Source organism: Mesoplodon densirostris, chromosome 7 (genome assembly GCF_025265405.1).
Source record: "Mesoplodon densirostris isolate mMesDen1 chromosome 7, mMesDen1 primary haplotype, whole genome shotgun sequence".
NCBI lineage: Eukaryota > Metazoa > Chordata > Mammalia > Artiodactyla > Ziphiidae > Mesoplodon > Mesoplodon densirostris.
The window spans coordinates 32,274,020-32,289,257 of NC_082667.1; the positions used below are offsets into that span (position 1 = coordinate 32,274,020).

Consider the following 15,238-nt stretch of genomic DNA (forward strand, 5'->3'; position numbering starts at 1 on the left):
TATAAAGATCCTGCAGGGGCCCAGCCATAATCAAAATCTGACCCCCAGATTTTGGGACTTTGATTCTCTTCTCTGTACTAATGAAATCCTGCCCTCTTTGGAAATTCTTTTACCTCTTGTCTAGTGAACTCGACACACCTTTCAAAATTCTGGTCACTTGTCCTTTTTTAGATTGAGATCTTCCAGAAGCTGACCTTGAGATGAGGATTTGAATGCAATTTTACTAAGGAGGTCTCCCTGTAGGCACCAATAGGAAATGGGTTAGTGAGAAAGGGAAGGGGGCCTCTGGAGGGTGTTTCAATGAACGGGTTACTGCTTTTGCAGCTGGGGCTCAGCACTGCTGGACCTCATGGCAACACTGTAGACTATACTCAGATACAGAGTTGTCCCACCCAGGGACAATGAAGCTGAGATGCAGAGGCCACCCACACCTACCCCTTATTGGTTGAGAGCTGCTTCTGGGTGTTCACTCCTTGGTCTTTCTGGCCTTCCCTGGGTGTTGGCCAAGCATGTTCCCTCAGGCAGAGAGGACCCTCCAGGAGCTTGGCAATCTTGCAATAGCAAACTGTTGGCAAGTATGGGAAGAGTGCTGAGGAGATCTGATGGGGCAGTGACAGCCTCTGCAATGCCCTCCTTCAGGATCTCCAAGACTGGGTTAGATGGCTATCTTCTGTGATCCCCAGCACCAATACGCACCTCAGTCCCTGTGCTCACCACCTTATGCTGAAAGGATCTTTCACTTACTCCACATGTATTTGCCGAAAGTTTGGCTATGCGAAAGAGGTTGCACTGGTGAATAAAAATAGATGTGATTGCTGCCTTTGGGATGGAAAAAGTGAATAAACAATGAAGCAAACAAATAAATACATAAAAATAAACATTGTAGCAAGTGCTGTGGGCGTAATGAATGGGGTATATTGACAAATAATCATTGGGAGTGGGATGAAGAACTTATTTGTTTAGACATGACGGATAAGAAAGGTGTAACTGAAAAGAAGCTGTTTAAGCCACATCCTGAGAGGTGAGAGAAGCCAGTCACTCAAAGGGTAGGGAAAGTGTCTAACAAGGAAAGACAGTAGGAAGAGGGGTGATCTCTTAGCTTGTTGGAGGAACTCAAAGTCACTGAAGCTAGGACCCATGAGACAAAGGGGTGGGTGTTGCAGATGAAGGGAAAAAGTAAGCAAGTGTGGGTCAGGCAGGTCCTTATCTTTCTCTCTCTGCCACTGGACTGTATGATCCTTGCAAACTATAGAGATCCTGTTGCTTATCTTTATTTCCTCACCACTGTTGCCCCCTTACTCTTCCTGCCCCTGGTATATAGCCTAGGGCTTGCACCCAGTAGATTTTCAGAAAACTGCTATGTTCTGTATCCTAAACAAATTTTTGCTTATTTCCTAATGATGACTGCAAACAAGAAGCAACCCCTGAAAAAGGAGTGTTTGAGCACACTTTAGTATTTTAAAAGATGGAGAAATCCATAAAACATTTCCTCTAGGTGATAATCTCACCAAACTTGAAAAGTCTCCCTGAGGATGTTCAAAAGATGTTTCTAAACAAGTTTACGTTGTTTGAAAGAAGAGAAACACATTTTTGTTTTGAACTATTAAGTACCCAGTAATATATATATGCTCAGCCCTATGACAAGAGTGACAATTTAGTTGGAAAAAACAAGAACTCATGAAATAATGAAGCAGCACTAAAGGGGAGTGTGTGAAAAACATTTGAAAAAATGAGAGTGAACACTTATTGGTCATTTGTAATTCCAGGCACCCTTCTAAGCACTTTACATGGAGTGATCCCTGTAATCCTCACAACAACCCCATAATAGAGGTTCTATATTATTCCCCCTTTATAGATTAGACAGGCGTCAGGATCATACCTAAGTTATGCAACGTCACACAGTTAATATATGTCAGAGCTGGGATACCCACACGAAGAACTAGACTCTGGATATTCAGAAAAAAATTTGTCAAAGGATAACAAGCACCAAAGGATGTTGAGAAGGGAGATTATTATCTCAGACTTCATTGGAATTGGCAGGACTAACAGAAAGTTCAGTTTTACCCTCTGTCCTTGTTGTGACTATCCCCTCTGACATCTCTTAAAAGGTTACAGAACACCCTCTTGATGGCTTTTAATTCCAGAGCACACATCTCTCTATGGCACAGCCCATCCTGGTTCCAGATGGCTCCAATCAACACAATCTTCTTCCTTATGCAGAGGCACATCTACCTCTGTCACCTTCTTTTAGGCACTAATTCTGTGCTCCAGAATCACACAGAATATGGCAGTCTTGGAGATGTGTATAAAGACAGGCATTGAGCTAAGTTTTTCTTTCCAAGGCTAAATAGTCTCTTTCTCTCCCATATTTTTCCTGTTTTGTGGCTCCCAAGCCCTGCACTATGCTCTCTGCTCTCCTCTGGATGATGCTTTCAAGTTTGCTGATGTCCCACAGCAGCCTGGGCATCTCAGATCAGACATAATACTATAGGCGTGCCGGCATGGTGGGCTCGCTACTACATTTTTATTCAGGCAGCTTAAATCTAATTAACCTTGTTTTGGCAGTCTCAAGTCTGTTGACGCATATTAACTTTTCGGTCAACCAGAATGTGTAAGAATTCCTCCTCAGCCAAGTTTCCAAAGCTAGTTCACTGAGAACATACTAAGCACATAGAGAGTTGAGGATGTGGGTCCAATTTTTAATATATGTGCTGCCAAAGCGAGCACAAGGATGCGGGTCCAATTTGATAGGGACTTTGTGTCAAAATTCATCACTCAAGGTTTGAAGGTGACAGATGTGGATTCAAATCTGAATTCTGATACTTTCCGTCTACATGACCTTCAGAAAGTGATACATTCTCTCAGTTCAATTTCTTCATCTGGAAAATACAGAGTTAAACAACCTGCAGGGTTGTTGGGAAATTTAAATGAGATGACACCTAGAAAGAACTTGACATTGTATACTTAATTAAATCTGAACTTGACCCAGAGCAGCTGAACATGGCTGGAGGAAAACATACCATGATGAGTGATTTTATTGCACACCCATTAATCTATAGTTAACTCTATCTTGTGCTCCCCTAGCTGACTGTTTCTCACGTTCCCTGTCCTCAATCTTCCCACACTTCCTCCTCCTATTCATACTTAGCTGATAACTTTGCTTCCCATTTCAGTAAAAAATTAGAAGGACTCCGAAGAGACTTCCATACACCCCATTGCCACATCGACCAACCTGCCTGTGCCCAAGTCCTTATGGCCACTTGACTTAATGTAGATAAATTTGTAAATTTTGCAATCTCTTTCTCTACCAAAATGTAAACTCCTTACAGATAAAGTCTACCTCTGTTTTGTTCATCACTGCATTCCCAGTACCTAGAACAGCGGCTGGTACATAGCTGACACTCATTAAGTACTTGCTGAATAAATATAATGCATGGAAGATGTTCAATAAATGGTACCTGTTATTAATATTAGCTATTTTGCTGGATTCCAATTGTCTAGTGGGGATGACAGTCAAATACACCGACATTGACCCTTCAGTGCAATAATTGCAGCGACACAAAAAGAGTAGCTGGCACAAATTGCTGCAAGCACATAGAAGAGGTGGAGGATGACAGAAAGGCATTCAATAAAGCAGATGTTCTTCAGTCAAATCTTGGCTCTGTTACTTCTTTGCCTCTGATTTTGGACTAGTTACTTTTATCAGCCTTATTTTCCTCATGTGTAAACTGGTTACAATGATAGTGCCTTTGTAAATTTGTTGCTAGGATTAAATAGAGTAATACATATTAAACATTGAGCTCTGTGCCTGGCATATAACAATGCTTTAAAAATATGAAGAAGGAAGACTGGCAAAGGAGTAGGGGAAGAGGAAGAGGAGGAAGAGGGTGTATGCTGTTGGTAGTTCAGATGGAGGGTTGGTGGTGGAGGTAGTGAGATGTGGATGGATTCTGGATTGTTTGGTAATAGGGCTAGTAGATTTTCTTGACACATTGTGTGTGTAGCTTGTATAAGGGATAATGAGGAGTCTAGGATGGTCCTGCTGCCTGAGAGATGGAGTTGCCATCAACTGAGATGGGAAAGACTGTGTGTGAAACAGGATTACCTAAGACCATCTGCTCCCATCAGAGGATTCACATTTTCTCTGGTTTTCCTCATTTTTTCTTATTGCTCCAAGTAAATCACTTTATACATCTCCTTTTTGGTTGTCCATCATATATTGTGCTTGACCAATTTATTCTGGGCTAGAAACTTCCATCGTGTCTCAGTGAAGTTAGAGTTGAGAGACTCTGCTTCCTCCTTGCATGAGCACATTGTTCTCTTTAGATACCTTTCCTCTATCTTCCTTATTCATATTATCTGTTTTCTATATGGTGATGAGACTGTATCTAGATGGTCTGGAATTTTTTTCATCCAAGTATCTAGGTTTGTGCATGAAATATATCTGCTGAGTGCTGGTATTTTCATCTGTAGTGATCCTTAACTAACTAGTAGATAACTCACCACTTTTCCCCAAGTTTGCTGATCATCCCAGCTTCAGTAAACATTTTTACAGCACTGATTTGAATTAGGGTCATAGTTGACCAGCCTTTTCATTGTCTTCCTTAGTATTATTTAAAGGAAACTATCCGTCAGCTAGGTAAATATTTGGCTCATACTTCAAACCAATGTCTGAATAACTAAAATCCTTTTCGTGGCAATAATTCACATCTGAGTCACTCTCAAGTGTCTAATAGGGATTATAACATGATTATTAGTCAAGTAAGGGGAACTCACGCATAAGAGGTGATCATGCCACTGTTGTTTCTCTCTCCTGTCCTTACCTAAATGCTCTTTACTATGCCTCTGCTATGTTCGTGGCTCTCTAAGTAGAAGGAGAAGGGAAGGGAAAGGACCTAACAGGGTTTGAGCATCCACAGTGTGGCAGGCAAAGTACTTACATTTTTCCATTTATTCTTCACATCCTGGAGCTAAGAGGCATTGCCTCTTTTACATATGGAAAAAGTGAGAGTCAGATCATTTATGACACTAGGTCAAGTTCACAGAGAAGAAAGTCAAAGCCCCTCTGCTGACTCTAAAGCTGTTCTCCTTTCAAAACACTGTGTTGTTTCACGGGGGGAAGCGTTTTCCTAGCAGACCACATTCTTTCACTTCTTCTCCTAACAAATTCTAACAAAATTCTTTTAGAAAAATATATATGCTTCCATTGTTACATTATAGCTCTGCATTTTAGTGTTACCAGTGAAATTATGTCCATTTCCTGGGCTTTCTTTCTTTCTGGTCTCTATTTTGTAGTTTGACTTGGGGATAAATATAAATATAGGGTAGGTTGGTAAAGGGCTTCTTTGGGATGTGAGTTGGACCTTGTAGGATGGAAAGGTGAAGTTTGGCCAGACCAAAAGAATAGAATAAGTGATCTGAGAAACTAGGAGTTTGGACAAAATTAAGAATCCACATGCTTGCTGAGGGGGCACTACATTGTGGGATGATTAGAAAGTCCCAGGGAAGACTTTGGACTTTATTGTGCTGCAGTGAAACACCAGAGCCAGGGGGGAAGAAAGATGATGGTGGGCATCAGGAAGATTACCCTGCAGAGTTGTGTATGCTGGGAGTGAACACAGAGGCCATGTTATTTCAGTAATTCAAGTGTGAGATAATAAAAGGCTTCAGCTAAGTTGTTGGCAAGAAGGACAACCTATACAACATTTTCCCCCTAAAATCTTTTCAATGTCAGTCTTCTCTGGGCAAACAGGTGATGTGCATGGAAGCTTGACAGCTAATGGAAAAAAGGAGAAAGAATTTTACTAATAGAATTCTACATTTTTTCATTTCCTTTGTTTCATTGAACAGTAAACATATACTGTTCAAGAAGTTCAAGAAGTCTCTAAAGGCTGTTCTCTGTAGTTATTTACAACTGCTTTCAAGGGAAACTTGTGAAGATGAAGTGAGTTAATATGTAAAGTGAGTCATTGTTTTTCTCTCAACATGGCGCTACTCAAGGTGATAAGTAGGTACCATCATGCAGTTAAAGATTTAGGGGCATAGACAGGTTAAGTAAATTGCTCAAGATCACAGACCTAGAAAGAACTAAATTCAAGAGTACTTTTAATTTCAGTGCTACATTGCTCTTTTGATTAAGAGCAAAGTTACAGATTGAGAAATATATATAATTTTGAGGAAAAGAATAAAGTTAGAGAATTCATTCAATGGAGCAGTGATTAAAAATTATTTACCTAATTTGCTCAGCTAGATATTATGCAAATACACAGAATGGGTAAATAGCAACATCAAAACTCTTTTTAAAAATCAATTTTTTCCTACAGGGATAGAAAACTTTAAAAAGAAATTAAAAATCATTTTTTTCCATGGGCATATTTGAAAGTTTGGGACTGGAATCTTAAGGAAGAAATTTAAGTATGATGAAGATATCTACTATCCCAAAACTATAGTTGTTCTGCTGTGTTCTGTCATCTTGAAGAACAAAGTAAAACCAGAAGTGAGAAGTAATTGTTTATAACTTATGTGTAGGTTTGGTAAAAGTGAAGCTAGCATATAAAGCAATCCAACTTTACTTCTTGAAATTGCCACACTTTGGAATTTTCTAAATTTATAAATTCTGAATTTGCAGTCCAATTGCCAATGTTATAAAACTTATTCCTGGGCTGCAAGAAAAAGTAAGTCTTGTTTGTGAGAAATGGAAGTTCTTCACTCACTGAAAAAAAGCCCACTCTACCCTGTTTGAAAAGAAAAAGGAAGGAAAAGAAATAAAATTACTTTAGTGTAACTCTAGAAAATTACTTTTCCAAGAATTAAAAAAGTTAGTATATTTTTCTTAATTTTTTTTTTTTCCTTTTTGCGGTACGCGGGCCTCTCACTGTTGTGGCCTCTCCCGTTGCGGAGCACAAGCTCCGGACACGCAGGCTCAGCGGCCATGGCTCACGGGCCCAGCCACTCTGCGGCATGTGGGATCTTCCCGGACAGGGGCACGAACCTGTGTCCCCTGCATCAGCAGGCGGACTCTCAACCACTGAGCCACCAGGGAAGCCCTTTCTTAATTTTTGATGTGGTAAGTATACTGAAAAAATATGAAAAGGGATTACAACATAATAATTCTTCCTTAAAATAGATTTGTTTTAGGTTCTCAAAAATATCCTCAAACTTTTTCAAGTCTTTTAAAGATATCAGCTTTTGAAGACACCAGCTTTTCAAAATACTATTTCACACTAACGTTGGATGATGGCACGATACTTTGTTTTATGAAGTTGTTAAGTAATAAAAAATGATTTTTTAAAAAGAATATAATGTTTCTTACCTAAAAATTATATTTAAAAAAGTAATAGATGTAGTACACAGGCCTTTTTTCCCCCAATATTTCTGTAATGTATCTAGTTGTAAAATAGACATCTTTAATATTGGGTTGGACCAAAAGTTCGTTCAGGTTTTCCATAACATCTTACGAAAACCCGAACAAACTTTTTGGTCAACCCAATACTTATCTCTGAGTATGTGGTTATGTATTTTCTAATTGGAGGTATGGATGGATATGAGAAAAGGCAAAAGAAAAAGGATCTGACCTAGAGTTTACAAGTGGAATCAAAAACTAGGCAGATGGCTGTGGGAACAACCTGCAGATTCGGGGCCTCTGCTGGGTACACAGCACAGCAGGGTACTTCCCAGGCTGTGAATCTCCCATCTTGGACTCACTGACTCACAGCCCATGGAGGGATATTAGACCCTTTACATATTATGCCCACGTTTACCAAGTACAATGCAGAAACTGAGTGGGATAAATGATATGTAATTCAGAAAAGAACAAGACACATTGGAAGACATCACTATGGCACAGAGAAAAAGTGAAGCAAAATATGCATTTGTAAACTCACAAGCATTTAAGATACTTGTATTCATTTCATCAAAACCCCAAAGACATTTCTCTGAAAGTCAATAGGTTCATTTCACATATGGCAGGCAAAGTAGAATAGAGACTGGCTTCTTAAACTTACGAAGACTTTGAACCATTCTCCCACCTGTGCATCAGACAGTGTGAGCCTGGATGACCTCAGGGAAGGAATTTTTATAAGGTCTTTCTTGGGAAGGGAATGTATTTTGGTACATGACATGGTGAGTTGATTGCTCTAATGCAGCTGATTTAACAGAGCTCTTCTGAAGCCATTCTGACCTGGCAGTTCTGATACAGTTGTAACATCCTAAGGCAGCTTGAAACAAACAAACCCCCAGTCCTTTTTTATAATTACCAAGTAATACGTGAAAAAATTCCCTCACCCATCCCTGACATGCATTGCAGATTCCCACCTCTAGGGGTTTAAGAAAGGGAGAAGGATGGGGCAAAGCTTAGGGACATGGATGAAATATTACATGGGAGTTAGGTATGTTTATTGTGCACATTACTTGTTAATTTTTTTCAAAGATAGTGATTTTTTCTCTTTTGGAAAATTTCTGTAAAATTAACCTAGGTACCAAATCAATTCTGTTCTTTGCACTATAATAGAAAGCTTCATCTTCAAGGAAACACATGCCCTCTGTAAGAAAGGCGAAGCTCTGTTTTTTGGTTTGTTTTTTTTCACCATGTGCAAGGCACAGAGATCTTAGAGGGACCTTATATCTCCTTGAGAGTTTTCACCCCTCTTGTAGCATATTCCTTTTGAAACAAAGGAGGGAGTCATAGCTATGTACCGAAGGGTTGTAGTCTGATAAAGTACACAGGTGAAGACTTGCTCTGCTAAAGTGGGGCATATCAAAACAAGGGGAAATATCCTTTTCTGACCGTGCAATGTACTCACTCCCTGCACTGCTGAGAAAACTGAGCAGACTCCTTCCATAGAACAAAAGATTTTCTTCAAATTACCACATTTTAAATCTCAATTTACAATGACAAATACTACTGATGTCAGAGAATAATATACAAACATTTCAGTACCAGTTCAAGGAGATAGATAGGAAAACAAGCATTCATTCTGCCTCTGAGTGTTAATAAGAAGAACAGATATTTAGGTTCATATATATAAGATCATGCTATGTATTGATTTTTTTCCCATTTTAGTCTTATCAATTTTATTTTGGGAATTTTTTTTTTTTTTTTTTTTTTTTTTTTTGCGGTAGGCGGGCCTCTCACTGTTGTGGCCTCTTCCCTTACGGAGCACAGGCTCCGGACGCGCAGGCTCAGCGGCCATGGCTCACGGGCCTAGCCGCTCCACGGCATGTGGGATCTTCCCAGACCGGGGCACGAACCCATGTCCCCTGCATCGGCAGGCGGACTCTCAACCACTGCGCCACCAGGGAAGCCCTTATTTTGGGAATTTTGCATCATGAAGTTAGTCACAAAAAAATGAGTGTATAATGTAAATTTCACATGGAGGCTAAAATACAATTATATTAAAAAATCTTCATATTGCCAATGTTTTATTAAAGTCTTCCATTTCATCCACCTATCTGGAAACACTCACATGCAAGGCTTCAACAGTCTGGTTTTAAATTGGTAGAGATTAGAGGGCCAGCAACCTCCTGTCCTCCAGGTCAGTATATGTTTCTCTTGAGTACAAATTCTATCCCCATCCTCTCTGCTACTTCCCTAGTTTAAGTTCTTAATGGCTCTTACAGGACAATTTCTAGGCCATGCTATGGTTACCCTGCTCCCAGGCACTCCCCACGCCAATCCATCCAGCACAGATGACCATGACCAAGACCTTTCTACAACACAGAACTGATCACTTCACCATCTTTAGTAAGATAAGTACAAACCAAGAACCAAAGGGGTACACTGTAGGCAGAGAGAATGCATCAAGAGAAAAAGGAAGCTAAGAAGACATTCACAACCTTGTAGGCATTTATGAAATTATATACATTTGGTAAAAATCAGAAAGCTACAACTCTGAAAATATAAAATGCATCCTAATGAAAATAAGTAAAGCAATCTTCTCAAGCTTATAAAGACCTTAAACTCATTTCTCTAGAATTTTAGGAAGAGAATCAGCCTGGGAAACTAATGGAAGGAAACATACTTGACCTCTGTGCTGAGCAAACTTCCTTGCCTAAGGGTTTAGGGCTGAGCTTCTTAGTAGGGTACTTAAGCCACTTCCTTCCTTGTTGCCTAACAATTTTAACTTCACCCATATTTTAAACTAATTGCAGTTTCCTACACCTACCCTGCCTTTTTATGCTTCTCTGATTTTCTACATACCCTTTTCTCTGTTGAGAATTTCCTTTCCTTCTATCTTTGTCTGACAGACCCTTCAAAACCCAGCTCAAGTATTAGCTCTTATTTGAGTCCCATTTCCTTGTTTCTTCAGAGTCCTTCTACATTCTAATTAACCTTCTATGCACACTTAAAATGATGTACTATACTTATTTTTTTCCATGGCTAGTGTCCCCTCCTAGACTGGATAAATCCTTTAGGGCAGAATCCATGTCTTTTTAAAACTTGGTATTTCCTTACAGCTTCCCACACAAGATAGGTGCGCGATATACGTGCAGTTGAATAGAAATTTATGATGGAATGATTGTTACCCATGCCTTCTTTCCAGCTGTGGCTGTCCCATGACAAGAGTTTTTTCTTGCTGATGTTTTTTTCATTTTTGAGTTCAACATCTAGTGCCAAGCGAAGATCAAGGAAAAGTGATCTGCATCTTGACGCCAGATTTTAAAAGTCTTTCCTCACTCTAAGGAAAGAGCAGCAGAGGAAACATTGCTACTGAGGACTAAAAACAAAATTCTTTGACAAATGTAACTGAGTTTGTTTACTTGTTCTGAGTATGAATGTTTGAAAATATGCAATGGCAGAGAAATAAGGTGTCAAATTCTACAGGCAAAAAGCCATAGAACCAATATTTCAAAAATGGTCCATTAATTTCTTCTTTCACCTACCAGTTGCACAGCTTGAGAATATATTTTCAAAATCTGATCTTGTTTTAAACCATTAAAATAGTTTCCAGTCCTCCTTATATTATTCATGATTGCAGCCTGTCAGTGTGACTAGTTTTTTCCACTGTTTAACTGAATGTAGTATCATTTCCATCCTGCTACTGCCTGATAGTACTGAGAAATGTAAGCTATAAAACTGAACCCGTCGAGAAATATTAATGGAGGGGGTAGCCATATACTTTTACAATGCTTAGAAGCATAAGCTGTAATAATAAAAAGTTGGTTTTTATTCCCTGAAAATAATCAAAAGAAGAACTCAAAGGAAATTAAAGTAAAATCCAACGGGATTACAAAGTTAGGGCAGAGTTAAGGAAAAATATTTTGAGTACCAGAAGAAATCTAAAATAAATAAAAAGTAATAATATACTTGTGATATTACTATTTGACCCAGACAGTTGCCACTCAGTTTTGTAATTGAAGACTCTTTGAAGAATCTAGTAAAGCACTCACTGGGGGAAGGCAGGAAAAACATCTTTCCCTGGATATCCATTTGGATTCTACCAGCTAGCTGGACTAGATAAAGAGGAAAATGGATTCCTGGTGGTTTAGACAGAAAGCACTAGAGCAAAACATTGTCAGTTGTCAGAATGCTGAGATTAAGAGAATGGAGGAAGCTAGCTCTTGATAAGACTGGACTATGCTTGAACAGGAAGGGGACCACGTCATACCCTATTGATAACCATGGGACAAGGTGAAGCTGTGGGGCTCAAGGTGGCTATTTAGTAACATCTCCACACCCAGTAAACTGTTGTAAGTCTAACATTGAAAACCATGCAGTTACCACACACGTCTGAGAATTTCAGATTTGAAAGGAGTAAGGTAAAATCTCTATCTTGGTGTATGACCCAGAAATCCCAGAAGAGGTGTGTATAAAATCCAGCAAGGCTGGTCAGTTGCCCAAAGGGACAGTGGCTCAATATATCTGGTAAACAGTGGAAAAGAATGTTCAGGGAAAGTTGGCTTGTTAGTGTGCTTGTAGAAGCCAAGGTTCTAGTAAATACATATGAATCAGCATGTTTTCAGAATTTGAAAACATGAATTTGTGGGCCTTTGACCCACATCATATGACACAAATCTTCAAAATACAGAGAGAGCAAAGTATTAATACTTCCCACTTCTCCCCAGCACCTCTGTTTGAGCTGTATTACTGTGTCTCTCCAAAAATCGTATTTAAAAATTAACTTTTAATCTATATTAACTATTTACTTTGTCTCTCAGATCAAAAATTAAGTCTTCTTCATAGAGAACAGACTCATAGTTGCCAAGGGGGAAGTGGAGGAAGGATGGAGTGGGAGTTTGGGGTTAGCAGATGCAAACTATTATGTATAGGATGGATGAGCAAGCAACAAGTCCCTTCCGTATAGCACAGGGAACTATATTCAATATCCTGTGATAAACCATAATGGAAAAGAATATAAAAAAGAATGTATATATATATGTATAACTGAATCACTTTGCTGTAGAGCAGAAATTAACACAACATTGTAAATCAACTATACTTCAATAAAAAAAGAAAAAAGACTGAAAGGAAAAAAAAAAAAAAAAAAAACCGGGCTTCCCTGGTGGCGCAGTGGTTGAGAGTCCGCCTGCCGATGCAGGGGACACGGGTTCGTGCCCCGATCCCGGAAGATCCCACATGCCGTGGAGCGGCTGGGCCCGCGAGCCATGGCCGCGGAGCCTGTGTGTCCGGAGCCTGTGCTCCGCAACAGGAGAGGCCACAGCAGTGAGAGGCCCGCGTACAGCAAAAAAAAAAAAAAAACAACAAAGAATAAAGTCTTCCTTCTTGACCGAATCTGTTTACTGGAGATTTTCTGAATGTTTCTGTGTTCACAGATTCCCTTGGGATTCAGATAAACTCTCCCCAAGTCTTAATTTGCTGTGCACAAGCCTGACACATACACACACACACACGCTCACATGCACACACACACACGCTCACATGCACACTCAGTGTTGTCAGTGTTGTGTATATCATTTCATGAGGTTCATAGATCACATAGTTTTATCTGATGCCAGATTAGGAATTTTTGCCTTGTTGATTCTGTGTGGTTCTGGCCTTAGATAAAATTATTAAGGGCAAGTCTGCCTCTGGTTCATCCTGCTGCTTCGCAGGGAACACTTGTGGAGTGTCTATGGTGTGCCAGTTTTTGTGTTAGATGACGAGGATAAATATTTGCTGCATTTCTTTTCTTTCTGTCTCTTTAGAATGTCTAGAACTGCTCTATGTTTCTTTCCATCTCTACCTACATGATCTGTGTTGGTAAATCATTAAACATTCCACATAAATTACAATAATATTTTAACCAAAGCACAAGGGTTTTAATTTGCTTCTGAGCAAATTGCTTACCGGACAAGTTTTAAAGGACATTGTAGACCATAGCAAGGTTACCTGGCAAAAACAATTCTCTCTGGAGCTTTTCTCTGGCCTGCAGTGAAAAGCATCTTTTCTTCAGCCAGTCAGCTTCATATTCACTGTAGTGGTCGTTTGGCCACGTGATATGAACCTTATAATACAGAAAGCAAATATCACGTAAACGTATATTATGCTTCTATGTACTTTGGTTCTCCACTCTTGCTGTTTCTGAATGTTATTTAAGGTTATCAGGGAATCTAATTAGCCCTTGCTCTTTTTTCTTTCTGTTTTTTAACTTATATACTCACAGGCATAGAATAAGCTTTTGGAAAACAAGGAAACTGAAAGCCAAGGGGATACAGCTGAGATCTGAGGCCCTTTAACTATCACAAAGATATAAAACCTGGCTAGATCTGAGTTCTTGTTCTATATTCTGAAAACCTGTGGTCCTTAAACTTTCTGTGATGACTTGAAGTTAGAGATCAATTAATATTCCTGCCAAGAGTGTCAGAAATAGTGATGATGATGATGAGGCAGATAATAATAGTAAGAATAACACCATTTTGAGTGTACACTATACAATGAGCACTATAAATATAACCCACTTAGTCCTCATACAACTTGAGGGAGAAGCAATAACTAATATTCACATCTTTCAGGTGAGCAAAGTAAGAGGAAATAACATGTCTAAGGTCCCACAGCTAGCAAGCTGTGAACCCTGGGGGTAAAGTCCTTAATTCGAGATGGAGACAGGAGTGGGAGACGATGACCTTGCTGGTCACACTTGCTCTTCTGATAACTATCTTAGCAAATTTGGAAGAGAGAAACACAGGGTGAGGCCACATCTAGTTTGTGGTTTTGAGAGCTATGCTTTCAGGAATCCCATACAAAGCCTTACACATTTACTCACGAATTTGACTAAAAATATTCATCAATACAAGTTTTTGAGTGCTCACCATATGCCAGCCACATGCTAAGATTTTTATCCGTATTAGCTCATTGAATCTTCACACCATCTCTAGGAACAAATTTTGTTAGTATCCCTCATTTCCAGATGAGTAAACTGAAGCCCAGGGGCATTCTTTTATTAGAGACATAGTTTGATTGTGCCTTCAAGGCTGCCACTCACTGAAGGAATAATGAGCAACACTGTACATTTTATTAAAATAATAGCAGCAGTAATAAAAATAGTAATAATAATAGCAGAAGCTTCCATTTTAGTGAGCATGTGGACTTTGCACCAAGGACTATGCAATCACGGTTTTATATATAAAATATGACCAAATAAAATATAATTCATTATGTAAATTATTGGAGACTAGTTCCTTTATTTAAGTTGAGAGAGAAGGCAGAGATAATTTAGAGATAGTTACCTTTTTCCTGTCAAACGTCAAGCCTTTGATACCGATGTTCACATCAAGAGCTTCGATGAGAAGTTTCCGTGCTTTTGCAGAATCCAGGTAGCAGTCAGGACACTGACAGTTGTCCCTCAGCCACACAGCGGGGTAGACAGACTCTACACCATCTTGCCAGAGGATTCGCATCAACTGAGCCCCATCCAGCGCTTCTGCCTTTTGGATGGCACAGTGCATGTTTCTGGTCCTTGAGGGTAAATCTTGTCAGCTACCTGCTATGACAAATCAGTGTTAAAAGGACTCTCAGGAAGATCGGCTCTGAACTTGACTTCAATTCAAATGGACTCTGGCTTCTGCTATTTGCTTGAGTTTGTGGTTTCACTTATCTATGCTAGAACCTTTGTTCTGATGAGAGTATTTCATGAGCTGTAAACAGAAACACAGTGACTAAAAGTAAACAAGATAAACGTGCTGAGTCAGGATCCAGATGAAAAGAATTCCTTGTTTTTCTCACAGTAATTTTAGATAATAAGTTCAGAACCAATGACACAGGCACTTTTGTGTTTGCATAAAAGCTCTGGAAATTTTTTAA

At 39.4% G+C, this 15,238-nt stretch overlaps 1 protein-coding gene across 1 annotated transcript in view; it reads right to left on the bottom strand.

The window, feature by feature from the left end:
• The window catches only part of BBOX1 (gamma-butyrobetaine hydroxylase 1), a 70,082-nt gene extending 55,193 nt beyond the window's left edge, over nucleotides 1-14,889 (bottom strand). Inside the window, exons 1-2 of the mRNA XM_060104955.1 lie at nucleotides 14,665-14,889; nucleotides 13,328-13,442 (exon numbers count right to left, since the gene is read on the bottom strand). Of these exons, the coding sequence (XP_059960938.1) occupies nucleotides 13,328-13,442; nucleotides 14,665-14,883 (334 nt within the window). The 5' untranslated portion in view covers nucleotides 14,884-14,889. The remainder of the gene's footprint in view (nucleotides 1-13,327; nucleotides 13,443-14,664) is intronic.
• Nucleotides 14,890-15,238: the final 349 nt, after the last annotated feature.